The sequence below is a fragment of the Coturnix japonica genome, chromosome 1, assembly GCF_001577835.2.
Source record: "Coturnix japonica isolate 7356 chromosome 1, Coturnix japonica 2.1, whole genome shotgun sequence".
Lineage (NCBI taxonomy): Eukaryota > Metazoa > Chordata > Aves > Galliformes > Phasianidae > Coturnix > Coturnix japonica.
In genome coordinates, this window is record NC_029516.1 from 18651658 (window position 1) to 18669944 (window position 18287).

At 40.9% G+C, this 18287-nt stretch overlaps 1 protein-coding gene across 4 annotated transcripts in view; it reads left to right on the top strand.

Moving 5' to 3' along the window:
- The first annotated feature begins 6215 nt into the window (after positions 1-6215).
- The window catches only part of ZNF800 (zinc finger protein 800), a 54946-nt gene continuing 42874 nt past the window's right edge, over positions 6216-18287 (top strand). For 3 of the 4 annotated variants that reach the window (XM_032442718.1, XM_015852675.2, XM_032442719.1), the window contains exons 1-5: positions 6216-6345; positions 6959-7066; positions 9013-9108; positions 13659-13802; positions 15518-17273. In XM_032442718.1, the coding sequence (XP_032298609.1) occupies positions 7006-7066; positions 9013-9108; positions 13659-13802; positions 15518-17273 (2057 nt within the window). In that variant the 5' untranslated portion in view covers positions 6216-6345; positions 6959-7005. Of the gene's footprint in view, positions 6346-6496; positions 6610-6958; positions 7067-9012; positions 9109-13658; positions 13803-15517; positions 17274-18287 lie in introns of those variants that run through there. The other variant, XM_015852667.2, reaches the window with a different exon arrangement.

Sequence of the window (18287 nt, forward strand, 5' to 3'; positions counted from 1 at the left end):
TATTGAAAAAATCCCCCTGCTGTCCAATCTAAATCTTCCCTTCTTTAGTTTAAAATCATTCCCCCTTGTTCTGTCACTACCTACCAGTGTAAAAAGTTGATTTCCCTCCTGTTTATAATCTCCATTTAAATACTGGAAGGCCCCTATGAGGTCTTCTCACAGCCTTCTCTTTTCTAGACTGAACAAGTCCAGCTCCTTCAGACAGTCTCCACAGGAGCGGAGCTCCAGTCCTCTAATCATCTTTGTGGCCCTCCTCTGGACCTTCTTAACTCTTAAAATATGTATCTCAAATTAAATTATTTATGGAAGGATGCATCTCACTGTGCTGCATATATGTATTTTCTATTAATCAGGTTAATCAAGGACAAAAGCATAAATTAACCTTATTTTCCTTCTATAGGAAAGCTGTGCAAGGAAAACATCACTGGACTGAAAACTGAATGTGGTAAGAAGATGCAAATTCAGTTTATAATGGTGTAAGCAAGTCTTTCATGCTTCCTAATGTATTTGATAAGATTAATTTTTATTTTAATGTTGTTGGTAAGTACTGTCAGAAGAATGCTTTTTTTTTTTTTCTTTCTTTTTTTTCTTTTTTTCTTTTATTTTCCCCCCAAGCTAGATGGGTAACTTTAAATTAAAGGGGAACAACAAGTAAAAAGAGAAGACTGTTTATACAGAATGATGTCTTTTATAAAGAAACCTATGTAAAACAGATCATTTTAAAGTTGAGAATCATGCTGTACCTGCTAGAAATCCATAAGGAGGAAATAAAAATAATGGAACTTCTTGGACAATGGAGGTAGCTTCCCAGTAGGACACGTGCCTATGTCCCACTCATAAACTATCTAAGCTATGTCTTCAATGCAGTTATGCTTTTTTCCCCCTCCCTTATTTCTTGTGTAAAAGAGGATTACTGACCACACTGATCTGGTGACTCAGAATGTCTTCAGTGTCTGCTTCTTGTCCCCTGCAGTATTCTGAAGCTTTTCCCCTCAGCTGTTTCCCACCACATACTATTTTTTCTACCAAAAACTGTTTATTTTGTGTGCTCCTGAACTCTTCTGCCAGCAAGTTTTGTCATAAGAAGGTGCAGCACTGAAACGGGAAACCTGGATTCCAATCCTCATGCATCCCTGCTTGAACCTGAACCACATGTGCATGATTTCCAGGAATACCCTGTAATCACAAGCTAAATAATTCTATGGTAGAATTATTTCATGCCTCCATGCGAAGCTGGATCACTGTGCAACCAGGAATCTAAGCTGAAGAGTATGAAGGAAAAAATAAAAGAGGTTGAATCTGTGCTCAGATGATGACATGGGTCTCCTAGGGAGAGGTGCATTGCAAATTGTTCCATTTACTGAACTTTATACCAGTGTGCCAGAAAGAACAGAAGGAAATTAGACCCCATGAGAAGTCTGGTTAATTATGAGTTTCAGTAACTCTGTAAATAAATGAATTATGGGTAAGATAATACACATAGCAGTTTATTTTTATCCCCAAAGGGTAATGAAGCTTTGTGTTAATTGGGGAACAGAGCATGCAGCCACTTGTTAGACTGGAGTACATATTGACTGAGATTCAGATGGTCCAGGATATCTAGAATATATCTAGAATATCTGTAAGATTCTGCCAAGGCTGAGATATAAAGGTAGTGTAAACTTTGAAATCATGAAAATGTAGAATTGATGCAAATATAAATGAGTTTTATTTTGGCATCTCATCAAAAGCAGAAGCATACAGAGATACGCAGTTTAAAACTGGGAATACTGTAAGCAAGTTATATTTGAGCTATATTGTGGGGATAACTGGGTTATTTGTAGTGCATGAAAACTCTTAGTGTACTTTGTCATAGTGATTGATCCAAGACAAAGAGTTGTCTGGATGATCCCACCTTTATCTGAAAGTCAACATGTCTGTGCTCTAAAGACTTGTTTATGCATTTCCCATTTAAGCATCAGTGGATATAAATAAATAAACAGCACTGGGAACTGCAAGCAGATCTCAGTATTGTTTTCCCCCTCTCCAAGTTAATCGCATTCTCAATAGAATCAGTCTGTCTTTGTTAGTCTCTTTTTAGCCTGCTAGCTCCTGCATTCCTGATTGAACTGTGCCTTGTGCTTAACAAAAGAGGTCTCTAACTTGTAGTTTAGGATTTAGAAATCAAGGTCTTCTCCTTCCTTGGTGAATGTTCCACCCATCTGGCCATCATGGATACAGAGACACTAACAAAGGAGCCTTAATGTGCCTGAAACAGTCTGAATTGCCCTCAGACTTCCATGTCTAAAATTTGTTTAATCTGGAGTTTATAAACAGTTCATCAAAGGATGACATCAGTAAGAATAGCATACGAAGCCACATCAAATCAGTAATACAGATGAAGAGCAATGTATTAAGGAATGCTAGAATATCTGCATGTGCAGTAAAACGTGTTACGATTGGGATCCATGATACTGTTTGACTAGCATACATTTTGTGAGAGATCCTGCAGAATTTATGAAATCTCCCTTCATCTCTGCAAAGCTGAGCTCAGCTCAGTGTAGTTCATTCCAGCTTAGAATTACTTTCTTGAAGTGAAAGCTATCGTGAAGTTAGGTGCTTCGTCCAAAATACACCCAAATGCACGGGGAAAAAAAAGGTGGTCATAGGATATGAGCAAAAGTTTCACTGATCCAATCTTACGGTTCTTGGATGTGTAAACAGATGGCAAGATATCTCAGCAGGTGTTGCTACCGGCCCTTTGGCAGAACAAAACCTCTCAGTGGACACTAAACCTACTTAAAAAACTATTTGAAATAGTGCCCCAACATCTTCTACTAAAAAATACCTCCCTTGCTAGAAGAGTTCGTTATACATCTTGGAAACACAACGCAGTAACTAAGAGAAATTGCTCTGAATTTTGGATTTCTCAAAGCCATTAACCATATGAGAAATAATTTTAAAAGAATTTGATCATCAAGTTGTAACAGAATTCTCAGATCTAAACATGCCCCCAGTTGCGTATCATGTAAAAGGCAATAAATAAACAGAGATGCTGTTTAAAAACCAAATGGTCACATTGAGAACATGGCTCAGAGGAGAAAAGCTCAAAAAACCCATCCAGTAACTTATTTAAGTCTAGAATCTACATGAAATGAATTGAGAGGATTTTCATCCTTCTCTTTGTTACATGAAAGAGCTTCCTGTGCTTTTTTAACAATATGAGTGGTTTAACTGAGAAGTATGAATGTTCTTTAGATACCATATATATTTTTAAAGATTCCCCCTTACAAATGACAACACAGAACTGAAAAAACCACAGAGAATGGCAGCCAGGACAGCTTCAGTGCACAAGAAGGTTAATTAAAGCAGAACTCTCAGTATGATAGCTGGGATAGAAGAAAATCTTAGGTGCTACGGAGGGCTGCTGAGTATGTTGTTAAGTAGAAGATTTGTGGTTTCCTTTTTCTACTGACTCTTGCAGACTATTTCATTAATAATTTCTGTGGGAACTCCTGCAGGGAATAGTAGGCAACCAATTTATCAGGAAGAATATTTGAAACATAAAGAAACTCATGAGTACTTACTTTTGCAGAAGTCATTGTCATAGTTTGCTGTGGATGCTAACAGTGTATTGGTTCTCTCAGGAATAAGTAGAAAAACCCTTGAATGGCAGGTGCTTTCATTTACAGAACTTCTTTACAGTGAGGGTGACGGAGCACTGGAACAGGCTGCCCAGGGAGGTGGTGGAGTCTCCTTCTCTGGAGATATTCAAGACCCGCCTGGACGCCTACCTGTGCAACGTGGTGTAGGGAACCTGCTTTGGCAGGGGGGTTGGACTCGATGATCTCTAGAGGTCCCTTCCAACCCCCACAATTCTGTGATTCTGTGATTTGAGACTACATCAGTCCAACAGCAAATAAGTACATAATAAATTGAGAATATCTATTATGAGTTCTCAGGACTTACGAGCAGCACCTGACGTGTCATAAAAGTGATCTGAATGTCGTATTTTGATAGTTGAAGTATTAAGAGGGATGTTGAAGAGAAAATATAGCACTCATAATCTAATGTTTAGGTTGTCATTACCTGAGACTGTGTCCCTTCAAGTTTAGAAAGCAAAATTGGGCAAACCTGGAGAGTGCAATATAGCAGCAGCAACTTGGGTGCTGTGGAAGGGAACAACAGTATCAAAGCTTATGCTATTCTTTCTTCTGGTATGCTTGGCTATGTTAGTTTATCATAAGAAAGTCAGAGAAGAAAAAGCAGCCTGGACTGCCCCATGGTTTGGCTGCCTGTGTGTACAGTGTCTGGGACGTGCTCACAGATCTACCCAAACCCACACTGCTGCTATATCATGGGCATTCATCTCTTAGCAGCATCTATGAAAACAGTAAAAGGAAGTGAGTCAAACCCCAGCTCCAACTGTAGTGGATTCTTAGCCTAGATATAGGCATTAATTAATTAGCAGCAACCGTCCTACGTTAATTGGTTAGCAATTAGCACAGTCATTATGTTCAGTGTCATAAATGGTGAAACACTTAAATCTCTGAGATTTCTTTGTACGCAGGGGAATTCATTTCAAATTTTGCAAGGAAAGAATTTGCAATATACCTGTTCTGAGGTATTCTCCAGCTGGACAAATCTTTTTAGTGATTTCATGTTAAACCTGCTCTGCGCTGGGAAGAGGCATTTCGCACAGGACTGGCTATCCCAATGATCAAAGCTTGGGTGTATCTGCTTGACCATTCTACTTGGTTCTTTTATGTACTATGTAATGAGTTAAATGTAACAATGTACACACGAGCTCCTTCCAGCTAGAAACAAATTGTAAGTAGGACGGTTTAGATACAGATTCATACAAGCATGCAACACTGTCCACTTTCTTCCCGATTTTAAGATTAGGATACAAAGTTCTGAGTCGGCTTTTAAGCTGAAAGGATCCTCCTGTTACAACACTTGTATCCAGTGGCACTAGAAGAATAGAAGGTGATCTTATTTCCAACCAGCCATTGACCTCTCCCAGGAGGTGGGGGATGTTAACTCTCTAAGTTTATTACTTTTTGGGCAAGTGCTGCTGTCGGTGGGCAGACGCACAGGAAGGAGTTGAGAGCTGTGCTCTTGGCACTTTGTTACCCATGAGCAGTGCTTTGTGCGGGCTGAACCCAGAGATACGTTTGGGTGGAGTTCAACCTTTTTCCTGTCTGCGTGAAAGTGTAGCAGAGCTCGGGATGTAGCCAAACTCATCAAGATAAGAGCACTTCTGGATGTACACCAAGACCCGTCTTTGAATGAATTGCATGAAGGCTTCAGCTGATGTCTGCTGGGATCCTTCCAGACACGAGGCTGCTCAAACTGTTCTCCAAAGCGTAGGGTGAATCAAGTTCTTTAATCAAAGCCCAAAAGGACTTCACAGGGTTTGAATTTTGCCTCATGGTGCTCCAGAAACAGACGAGTTAATGGTGAAACAGATACCTGCATTTAATAAGAAACCTGCACTGCTTACACGTGGTGGCTGGAGATGGCAAAAACTCCCAAAGGCTGATGTGAGGAACAGCGTGAACGAGGCATGGTATGGGCAGCAGGTCTGACTCTGAGCTCTGTCTGAAGCCGTGAATCCTGTCTCCACTGCGCAGCAATCCCACCACAAGCCGAGGTCTGACCCGTCATCTCCACGGCTGTACCATCCCTCAGCGATTTTCCTGTCACGACGCGTTTACGCCTTGCGTTTCCTAACAAGTGATCTTTCTTACTTCAAGGAAGGTCTGACAAACTTCTTTCGTTGATTAGCACCATATTCCATTCTCCACTTGCCGCACTTTGGATCGCACTGGCGGAAACCTCTCAGCGAACTTCCAAACGTGGAAAACACCGATTCGTCCTTCTTCGTGGCAGCTCAACCACAACAGCCTTTTTCAAACGACCCGGGCCAGGCTGCCACAGGGCAGCGGCACCACTGCATTCCGGACGGTGGCACGGCACAGCACGGCATAGCACAGCACGGCACAGCATAGCACAGCACGGCATAGCACAGCACGGCATAGCACGGCACAGCACGGCACGGCATAGCACGGCACAGCACGGCATAGCACAGCACAGCACGGCACAGCACGGCACGGCATAGCACGGCACAGCACGGCACGGCATGGCACGGCACAGCACAGCACGGCACCTGTGCGGCACGGGCGGGGGAGCGGCGGGCGAGGCGCCTGCGCACTGTGCTCCGCGCGGCCCCTCGCCGCCACGGCCGCAGTCACTTCCTGCCCCTGTGCCCATCCGGCTCCGGGGTCAGCGGCCGCCGCTCTGGCGGGACAGGGGCGAATAAAGTGGAGTTCGGGGCGGGGTTGGCCGGCCGTTCGCTCCCAGGTAGGGGACGATGAGCGGCGGTCCCGCTGCGGTCCGCCCGCCGCTCCCTGCCGCTGCCGCCGGTGGCGTTGGGCGCCCGCTGTCACCTGCCGCCCGCCCGTCCCTCCCTCCTTCTCTCTTTCCCTCCCTCTCTCTCTCCCTGCGGCTGGCGCGTGGCGGCCCGGCGGGCTCATTCGGCCGCGGCTCCGCTGTCCTCGCTCTGCTCCGTTCCTTTTCGTCCGGCCCGGCGCGGTTCCGCTCCCTCCGTCGCGCGGGAGTTGCGAGGTGGTGGCGGCGAGGAGCGGCTGAGCGGGGGGAAGGAGGGAGGGAGGGAGAGAAGGAGGGAGGGAGGAAGGGCGGCGGGGCGACCGAGGCGCAGGTGGCGGCGGGCGCGGGGCTGGAGCGGGCCGAGCCGGGCCGCGCGGGAGCGGCGGCGCCGTGAGCTCCGGGAGAGACGCCGCGAACAATGGAAGGGCCGAGAGACGGGGGCCGGCCGCGGAACTCGGCGTTGGCGCTTTCGGAGCGCTCCGCGGAGCTGACGGCTGTGTGTGTGTGTGTGTGTGTGTGTGTGTGTGTGTGTGTGTCTGTGTGTGTGTGTGTGTGTGTGTGTGTGTGTCTGTGCTCGTTTCGGCAGGAGCGAGACGCTGCATGTAGAAGGACCGCGGGTCGTGCGCACCGAAAATGCCTCTGCGGGACAAGTGCTGTCAGACGGATCATCACCACCACGGCTGCTGCGAGCCAGGTACGGAGCTGGGGGAGCGCGGGGGTGGCGGCCGTGCGTCGTCGGGGGGCGGCCGGGGTGTGCGGCGTTAGCGGATGCTGCTGGAGCTGTCCTGCCGTAGCTTCCAGCTGTCATGGTTAACATGGGATAAACTCCTCGGGTCCGGTGGGGTGCCTCGTTGTAACTCGTGGCTCCAGGTGGGCACTGTGCGTGGCGGTCAGAGGCAGGCCAGGAAACGCGTACAAACTCCAAGTGTTCTTATTCCACTTCTCTTGGTCTGACCTCGGTTTCTTTTCTTGTTAAGTGCTGTTTCTGGCAATCTCTTGCGTCCTTTATTTTGTCCTTCCAATGGTGAGCTCTGGTGAAGACAAGGATCTTCTTGTCAAGCAGGGGAAAAAACCCTGAAAGTCCTAAACCTCCTGTGTGCATCCCACTGCTGTGTGATATGGGAGAGGCTGCCAGTAGAAAGTGCTTAAAAGTTTCAGCCGGCTCGCTTGTTTTTCTGTAATTGTTATGCCTGCAGTTACAATTGGTAGCCTAAAAGGAAACTTGGTTCCTTTCTTCTTGCCTTAATGTAGAATTTGTTATTTGGATGCTTTCGCTTGCGTTTGGAAAAGAAAGGCATCTGTTTTTGGAATTAGTACTTGAAAGTCTGCGTGTGGCAGCTTGATAATACTCCTTTAATTAAGTGTAATTTGAGAGAAAGTACTGTTCAGTTAGGAGAAATGCTTTTTGTGTTTAGGATGAAATGGCTTTGAGTTGTTCTCATGTTTTCTAAAGACTGAAATACTTTTCTTGCCCTACAAATAACCGTGATGTGTGATGCCTGCTTGGTGTATGTCACTCCTTGATGTCAGTGGCTGTTGCATATGCATGTTAGGGGCGGTATGCAACTCAAAGTACACTATTTTGAAGAGGATGGAGTGGGCTAGTAGGATACAATATGTCATTGTGTTAGAAATCCCTAAACGATTAGCTGATTTGTAATGGTTGTTATGTGTTCATATATAACAGTATATTAGGGGGCCACAGTTGCATGGAGTTTTCATTTTGTCATTCCTTTCTTAGACTGCTTTTTCTTTCTGATATTCTTTTCAGCTTGAATTTACTTATATAACCTTACACCCCGCATTTAGGCTATTCACAGTTAGTAAACCTTAATAGTTTTACACGATGCTGTTAGTGCTCTTTGCTAATTAAATAAATTTCTTAGAGATGTTTTGTGTTGCCATTAGAAACAGAGACCTAAAAATGGTCTGCCTTATGGAATGGGTAATGGAGGAGGCAATGGAGGAGCTACAAGTTTAATTCTGTTAATAACAAAGATGAGTTATCAGGTGATTTTTTGCAAACTTATGCTTGAATAACTGCTGGCATCCCTGTAAGTTTGGTATTCCAACTGAGCAAAGATTGGTTTATGAATAGATAGCAATGGAGTGCTGTTAATTCTGTGTGCGTGAGCACTGTGTATCACAGTAAGTCATAGTCTTTCTGCTGGGTAAATCTTATAGTAGGTTTTATGAAGATTCCAATGTAGCATGAGATTTCAAATTGCTCCTTTTGCAGTTTGCTTGAACCAAAAGCATTTTTTTGAGTGTAGTTTTGTTGGTGAAAACTATTATGGTATCTGTCTTTGGACTGTACTAGTTAGATATACTTGTGCTTTATTCTGATCATGGTGGAATGGATGTGAGTTCAGGGTGTAGTGCCAGCACTGAATATGGTACGTTTAGCAGAGATGCGGTATTTGATAATTTTTTGTACATCTGTTTTGTTGTTTTGGTTTAAATGATGGGAGGCAGGTACGCAGTTTTGGGGAGCAGCTTTAATTGATGGAAACTTCTGATGAGTCTGCATGGTTTTGTATGTTTATGTTTGATACACACAGCTTTGAATGCTTTCTTGGTTTGACTAATCAGAAAATGACTCATTATCTCAAATGACTTTTTATCTTTTATGTGTTTCAGTGCATATACTGGAACCTGGTGATCCTCCATTATTACAGCAGCCTCTGCAAACATCAAAGTCTGGTATTCAACAAATCATTGAGTGTTTTCGATCAGGTATGAAGCCTTGATTTAACTCCTAGAAAAGTTTATTATCTTGTTATAACAGTTATTAATTTAGGGTATACTTAGTGCATGTTTAAACAAAACAAAAAACCAACACCTGACCTTCTACATATTTGCAGAATATTTGTAGGTTTTTGGTATTAAGTGGTATTTCTTGTTTGGATTTTCACGTACACTGGTCAAGGTATCAGGTATCTGGTTCTACCCTTCTGATGTGGCAAAGCAAACTTAGAGCAAGAACATCGAGCTTGTTCTTGTCAAGCAGTTACGTAAAAAGATTTATATAAAACAGCAGAGCTTTATGTATATGAAATAGGTGTTTCACATAGAAGTCATTGCTGACATGCAGTGTGGTGTGTGTCTGCTCTGAGTCTCGTAGAATGACACAGTATTTTGTATGTTCTCTACCTGCATTTAAAAACTTTGTACAAAAAAAGGAAAACTGGATATGAGAGTCACCACTTGCAGTCTTATTTATACATGTGAGTGAATGAAATTGACGTAAAGCTTCAAATATGTGTGGCAGGCCTCTTTGACTTGAAGCAGGTTAATGGTATTTCAGTTGTGTCTCGCTCCAATTTAGGAGTGAGGCAAAGGTTCTTTTGATAATATTATGCCCGGCGTGAGATTAAGAAGAAGAGCATTCAAATGTTGATCCGACCAGTTTATTGGAAATAATAGACAATTGGGGGGATGGGGAAGGGAGAGCGATGAAATATCAAAATTAGGGTGATGGGGAAGGGAAAGTAGGTGATAGAAAAAGGTAGAAAAGAGCAAGAATTACGTTAAAGCGGGGAATAGTCACCTCCTGGATGCAGCAGCGTCCTGTAGCATGTTGTTAACGTTGGTCCGGGGCAAAATAAGTGTAGGGGAGAGCAGCAGCAGAGTAGCAGGCCACAAGCAGCAGATCGGTGCAGGGCAGAGAAGATGGTCAGAGTACCATGGTCTTAAGAAGCAGAGTCTCGGGCAGAGAGGTCTCACAGAAGCGGAGTCTCGGGCAGCGAGGTCCCACAGAGCAGAGTCTCGAGCAGCAATCCCGGAAGAGACAGTAGGCAGCAGTAGGACAGCGGTGGAGGGATCTGAGGTCAGATACCTAGAAACCTAAAAGGTTCTTCAGCATGCAGGCATCTTCTTCAGAGGCGTTCATGTAGAGAGGCATCTGATGACAGAAAAACCTCCTTGTTTCCGTAGTGAGACATCTGGTGTCAGAAAACCTCCTTGTTTCCGTAGTGAGGCATCTGGTATCAGAAAACTCAAATTTGGGGTTTGTACATGCACTTTTTATCCTTCTTCTTCCCAGCTTTCGTGACATTTCTGGAAGGCTCGGGTCAGAGTCATGTGAATTCCTCGGAGATGGCCATCTTCCTTTAGATAGGCCCACACAAAAAGACCACTTTAGGGCCATTAATCAGCATCTTATCTCTCTTTTGTAGCTCCCAGACTTGTCCATCTGTTGAACAAAGGGATTTCTCGAACCTTGGTTCCTGTGTGTCTCAGACAAAGGGAGTCCTGGAACCTTGGCCAGGACTTGCCTGAACTTGTCCATTTCAGCAAACTTTGAGACAGTAATGTAAAAAGCATGGCCTCTTACAAGTTGGCACTAGCACAAACTGCAAGTAGTCTGCCTCAAGGCAGCTTTCAGATTGTCCTTTCTGGCATTTGTTAAATTGATACTTACCTTGTTGTCTTCAGGGCAGTTGGACAGAAGGCAAAGTGACTTGGGCCAAGATTTTACAAGTTAGTCTTGAACACACAGCTTTCCATTTTGCTAAGGAGCCTTTTTGATTTCTACAGTAACCTTAAAGAAATAGATGTTAAAGCCATAACCATGAAAGCAGTCTTAGCAGAAGGTTTCTCCAGTAGTACGGAGCATTAAGGATAACAAAATAATTAGTAACTCCTTTCTAATTGTGTTAGATTCAAATATAACAAAATATAATATAGTAATCAATGTTCTTATATGACTCATAGAATGAATAACAGAATGGCCTGGGTTGAAAAGGACTGTAATGATCTACTTTCAACCAGCTATGTGCAGGGTTGCCATCCAATAGACCAGAGCCACATCCAGACTGGCCTTGAAGTTCTGGAGCTCTATAATGCTGTTATGGAATAGAATGTTCTCCTATGAGAAAGTGAACTGCTGAGATTTTTCTGAGAAGTGAAATTGCTTGCTGAGGGCCTAACCTTGGCTGGTTCTGCCAAAGGATTGTTTGCAGTGTCTGATACTCTGTAGCAGTTTCTTTGACAGTGATGCTTTTCTGTCACCTACATCTACAGCTGTTAATATAACTCAGTGAAGTACTGCTTGCCCCAGTGAAATGAAACTATAAAATAAAGCTCCAGTAAATTGGAGGATGCATATGCTGGCAGAAAACTGACTGCTCCTTGCCACAATCAGTAGTTGGTGTGGAATGTGCAGATGCTTGCTCTTTCTCTGCTTGATGAGTCAACAAAACCAGTGGATGTTTTAACTTATTTTCTGTTCCCGCGGGTTTGTGAAGGTCTATTGTATAATTCAGAAGGACCCATTAATAAAAATAATAAGTAATTAACTTTTATGAGAAGCTGCGTGATCACATAAGAAAGATTTGAAGCCAGAGGAACCACTGCATTGTCTAGTCTGACTTCTAGTATAAGTCCTTAAAATTCTTCAGACTGATAGTCTGAATTAGACAGCACTAAAGTACTGAGTGGAAAAGAATGAACTCAATGAAATGAGAGGGGTGGGAAAGAGGGATTGATGTATCTCCTTGATTAGGAAAGAGAGATAAATTAGATGTTTTTTTTTCATTTGAGGAGGGTAGTTGTGCCTAGGACATGCACTGATAGCACAAGTCAAGTTTTATTTCATGGTGTGCTGTCACCAAGCTTGAGGCCTTTTGTTTGGATTACAAGTAGTGACTTATTGGAATTCCATCTATGTGGAGCACGTTCAGTTCTGTTCAGCTGGGTTTTCACCAGTTAACAAATTCTCAAATTTGGTTACCAAGTTCTCAAACTTGTTTTTTTGTGGTTTTTTTTTGTTTTTTTTTTTTTAATAAATACAAGTATTTTTCCAGTGGTTTGTTGTCTGCAGGTCAGATGAAGATGAGGCTGGTAATGCTTGAGTAACAAGCAGCAAGAGGAAAGGACAAGGACATAGGGCAGTGGGCCCAGGAAAGGCATAGGCAGAGAAAAAAATTGGATGGTAGCATCGGATAGTCAAATTTGGTTCCTGGTTTTAAGCAACTGAGGAAGGTATTGTGCTTTACTAAAATGCAGTTATAAAAAGATTTGTAGCACTATTATTAGACCAAGAGATAGAAAGCTAACTTGATAAGGTTTATTCGCATCGAAAACCAATTATGGAATTATTTGTATTTGAACAAGATTTTAGTTTAGAACACAATTCTGCAGCGTGACTAAGTTTGATCTTTAAATGGAATTCCTAATTGTCCACGTTGACCAAAACCTTGAGCTTCTGCTTCAGCTGGAAGAATGTATCTTAATGCCATTTTTGTTGTTTCACAGTTATCTGTTGCATTGTTTCCGCTTTGCCAACTTTCATTATAGTTTTGCTGTTTTGACTAATTTAGATTAATTTTGTTTTGTTCCTGTATTAAGAATCAAGTTAGGGCTATTAGCTGAATTTGTTTAGCCAGCGTTTCCTTCTGGTTTGGCGTGGTAAGTATTCATCATTCAGTAATTCATTGCTAATTGTGGACATTATGTTCATAGTGTTAGCGAGATGCGAAATGAAGGAATGGATTTGAAGTGTAACGCTAACAATTAAAAGAAGAAAAGCTTAAGCGAGGCAGGAGCTGGAATGCACCTACAGTGCAAGACCAAACTTCTTATCCTTGTGGGTTTAGAGTTCTTATTTTTGAATATACAATGTACATGTATAAAGTAGTCTGGAAAACCTGCACGTTTTATTGAGCAGAAAATTTTGTTTTAACAGAAAATTTTCTGAGTTATTTTATTCCTTTTGCAGGCTTGAAAATGTCTCCAGTTCTGTTTTCTTCTATAAGCGTGATCACCTTCATCTTGTATCACATGCCTAGATGTAGTAGCACTGACGTTAGCTCTTTGTGTTTCACTCCATGCTCTGTAGTTTTTGTTTTTTTTCCCCTTTCCTGTTAATTTATTATGTGAAATAGCTGTATATTTATTGCTTCCTTAACATGAGGAGCTTTTTTAAATGCTCTAAGTACTTATTCTCTTTTCTTCAGAAACTGTCTTACAGCAACCAGACATTGCACCATGGAATCCTTGTTAACGTTAGCTGTTGGTTTTGATCCAAGTCATCATTCTGTTAGTTCACTGTAAACTGTAATGTGTGTAAACCATATTTTTTATGTATTTATTTCAAACTAGGCTTATTTTCATAATGGAATTTGGAGTGCGTATCACAAACTGTGCAGTGAAATAGCATTAAAGCAAGATGAAATGCTGATGCGGTGGTTGTGTTGTAAAATGCTTTTGTTTTCATGTAATGTTGTGAGTTAAAAAAAAAGAACAGAAAACCTTCCTTAAGTATAATGTTTCTTTTATTACAGGAACTAAACAACTTAAGCATATCTTGTTGAAAGATGTGGACACCATTTTTGAGTGTAAATTGTGCCGGAGTCTCTTCAGGGGATTACCAAATTTAATTACTCATAAAAAGTTTTATTGTCCTCCAAGTCTTCAGATGGATGATAGTAAGTTGGCCTAATCGTACTATCTAATAAAGCCACCTGAAATTGAGAACCTTTGTGGTAGAAAACAAGCTACAGCATTAAATGAATATGCATTAACAGTGCAAACCCATATTCTTGTCATAGTTTATATTATTTTATAAGTCCAATGTTTTAATGAAAGGTCATTGTTAATGATTTTTTATTCTTCTGCTTTTTCTTTGTTTTTTCTTCTTTTTATTATGAAAGATAATGAAAAGTCAAAATGGGAAGCTGAATCTCATAGAAACGCTTGAAGCTAAGCAGACATTTTTGTTTTATGTCAGTAGAATTCAAAGAGAGTTTGGCTGGATCATGTAGAGTGTTGTGGGTGTTGTGTGTCATTTTCTTCCTGTACTTGGACAGTATTCGTTAATCTCAGATACAATTCTTCATTGTTAGTCATGAAACAGACTGAAAAAAATCACTCTTTTTGAAGAGTTTTTCTTCAGTTACACCATGTTTCTTTCTTACCACTACACCTCATTCTTCCCTCTGGGAACCAGTGAGAATGCTTGGGAACAGCGCAAGGCTGCACCAGGGAAAGTTCAGAATAGACACTAGGAAAAATTTATTTACGGTGAGGGTGGTCAAATATTTCTTATGCTTGGTAGACAATTAGTTGATGTTCCCAAGCCTGTCAGCGTTCAGGAGGCATTTGGACAATTCCCCTTAATGATATGCTTTAACTTTTGGTTAGCCCTGAAGTGGTCAGGCAGTTGGACTTGATGATCTTTGAAGGTCCCTTCCAACTGAACTATTATATATTCTTGTTGCATTTATGTGATCATGTCTAGCCCACTTTCTTTTTTGGAGAGAGTAAACTTTATTATTAAAAGTAATTAAAAGGAAAAAAAACCTATTTGCATTTTAAAAAAAAAGTATTAAAGATTCATTTCAAGTGATAATGATTTGCTAATCTTGGTAAAGCTGGATTGGGGAATGTGCCAGCATTCAAAGTGTTTTGTAAAGCTTTTTCTGTTATCTTAGTCATCCTTGTTGGCTTCATCAACATTGGTGTGATGGTGATTTTTAGATCCTTAGTTAGCATCTTTGTACCTCAACACGTCAAAACCTATGGAATTGTAAGTTTATGTGACTTAAATGCAGGAAAGACTGAGCAAAATAAGATTAACCTGAGTAAACTTCCAGCCTAGATGTTGACTAGCTTTCCTTTAATTGGCTGCTTGTCTGATACAGTCGACTGTTCACTAGGAAGGGTACAAATGAAAACAACAATGCTATGTACTCCAAATGAAAAGGATAATACTTAGATGCTCTGTATTAAGTTGCTGCCATGAAGGAGATATTCAAATCACTGTGGGGAATTTCAAATGGTATCATCTCAGTGCCTCATGCTTTTACATTAATGCGCTGGGGTTTTAGTTGTGCCAGGGCTGATGTGTAGCCTGCCATGCTGGAATCTAAATCACTGAACTTACTTGGCATTCAAAAACAGATTATTTTCTTTTAATCTCATTTTTCATTTCATAGTACACAACCTGTAGGGTTTCTGTCCAAAAATCAGGCAGTAAGATTATTGGTACTTTTGCTTTTAGAAAATGCATTACACATAACATCATTGCAGTAGCCAACAACACTTTGAGTTTTGTGAAACTTAATTCAAAATCGCCAAATAATTTAAAAATGTCTTTGCCTTTTTATTTATTTATTTATTTATTTATTCTTTCTTTTCCCAGACCTTCCAGATATAAATGATAAACAGAGTCAAGCCATAAGTGACCTCCTGGAAGCAATTTATCCAAGAGTAGATAAGCAAGAATATATAGTTAGATTAGAACCTATAGAAACAAATCAGAATGCTGTATTTCAGTATGTGTCAAGGACTAATAGCCCAGATGAGAGCACAGAAAACAGTAGTGCCCCTGATCAAGCTCCAGTACCAATGCAGGAACCCAGCACTGAACCACCCAAGGCTGTTTCAGCTCTGGCTCCGGTTGGGGAGACTGTGGAATTACCTCCTGCTGATCCTGTTATAAACAAGGTGACCCCTACTCCTGAAGAACAGCCCCCAGCAGTAACACCTGAAGTGGACTCTGTGGAAAATTCTGACTTTGGCCACCAGTTGATTTGTTGTCTCTGTAGAAAAGAATTTCATTCTAGACGCAGTGTACGCCGGCATATTAGAAAAGTACACAAAAAAAAGATGGAAGAGCTGAAGAAGTACATAGAAACAAAAAAGAAACCAAATCTGTGCTCCGCAAAAGGCCGAAATAAGAACGTTCTGGTAGCACTAGGTCGAAGTTGTCCTGTATGTTATAAATCATTTGCCACAAAAGCCAACGTAAGAAGGCATTTTGATGAAGTCCATAGAGGATTAAGAAGGGATTCCATTACTCCTGATATAGCTACAAAGCCTGGGCAACCTTTGTTCTTGGATACAGTTTCTGCTAAAAAATCTTTTAAGACCCGAAAACAAAAGTCGTCTTCAAAGGCTGAATACAATTTAACTGCATGCAAATGCCTTCTGTGCAAGAGAAAATATAGTTCACAAATAATGCTGAAAAGGCACATGCAAATTGTTCACAAGATAACTCTTTCTGGGAAGAACTCTAAAAGAGAGAAAGGACCCAACAATACTGCCAATGGAACAGAAATAAAACTAGAAGTTGAACCAGCAGATTCTGTAGAACCTTCACCCCCTTCCATTGCTCTTTCTCCACAGAATGAATTAAAGGGAACAAATCATTCAAATGAGAAAAAGAACACACCGTCAGCACAGAAAAATAAAGTTAAGCAGGACTCTGAAAACCCTAAATCAACCTCAAAGTCAACCACTAAACCAACCTGTAAATCAACTACTAAATCAACTCCTAAGTCAACCAATGCATCTGCTGCAGGTGGCCAGCAAAAAAACAGGAAGCCAAAACTTTCAGCTGGCTTTGACTTCAAGCAGCTTTACTGTAAACTCTGTAAACGCCAATTTACTTCGAAACAGAACTTGACAAAGCACATTGAATTACATACAGATGGAAATAACATTTACGTTAAATACTACAGGTGTCCTCTCTGCTCTTATGAAACACGTCGCAAACGTGATGTGATAAGGCATATAACCGTAGTTCATAAAAAGTCGCCACGGTACCTTGGGAAAATAACTGCAAGTTTAGAAATTAGAGCAATAAAAAAGCCAATTGATCTTGTTCTAAATAAGGTGACAAAAAGAGGCCCTCAGAGGGATGAAACAAAACAGATTGGTTCAAAACACGATGTCACCTCTAATTCGCCCAATAAAAAGTACGAAGGAGCTGATGTTGGCATTGAAGTAAAAGTAACAAAAAACTTTTCTCTTCACCGATGCAATAAGTGTGGGAAAGCGTTTGCCAGAAAAGCTTTTCTAGAACATCATAAGAAAACACACAAGGCGAATGTATCTCATTCACCTGAAGAAAACAAAACCAAAGGCAGAAGTACAAGATCTAAAGCTGTTATCTGGTGAGGAAAATATAGTGTTTTGTCATTTCTTTTTCCCCAAACAAAACAGAAGCACTGCCTTTTATGTTCTGTTGTACATATATTGCCAAAAACATTATTATTCCATAGATTTTATGGTTTAGCAGCTTAAATACTGTGATATATATCTGAATTGGTTCTTTTTTAAGGTTTTTTTTAAGTGTTTAGGAAGAGTTAATTTCTAAATTTATCATGGTAGGAAACTGGAGTAGAGTATAGATGAAGCTGTACCAAGTTGACTCTTTAAACTGCCTTAAGGCATCTATTGTAATCAAGCTAACATATGGACATTTCTAAAATAGCATGTTTTCAAATTATCAGTGCCTTTGGTTTATTAGATTAAGTTAGCCTGGTAACGAACATCTCGGTAACCTCACTGAAGAAGCACTAAAGGAATCACGATAAAAGCTATTGACAGAACATTTCTCTATGGACGTACTGGAATGATCATTTTATAAATATTTATAAATACTGTGTGTTGTCTGTGTTCTGTCCACAGAAAGACATAGAACAGCTTTTTTGAATGTAATTTGGATGCTTAATTTCTGTGGTTTAAAATGAGTTTGGGTTAGGTTCCTAAGGACACTTCTAAAATAGTCAGAATTAGGATTTGATCCTTCTAGTACTTATTTATATAAGCACAAGTTTGGAGACTTCTGGTGATTCATTTTTAAAAAGGTTTGAACCTGATATTTTTTGTTTTTTTTGCCTAAATATTTATACAAGTCTGGCCAAGAATTTCTGCCTCTACAGAACACTGGGTTTTGGTTTCTTTTTACACTTAGGGGATTTCTATATGTATTTTCTTAGTTTTCTGTTGCCTTCATATTAAGGATTAGAGATGGTCTGATTTTTAAGAGAACCTTTTAAAAAGGGAAATTATATACATAAGTGATAATTTTGTATTACGGAATGACTGAGTGATGCCTGAAGGTGTGGGGATTGTACAAAAATGGAACAGAGAGACATTACTGATATCTATATGGGCTTTTAACA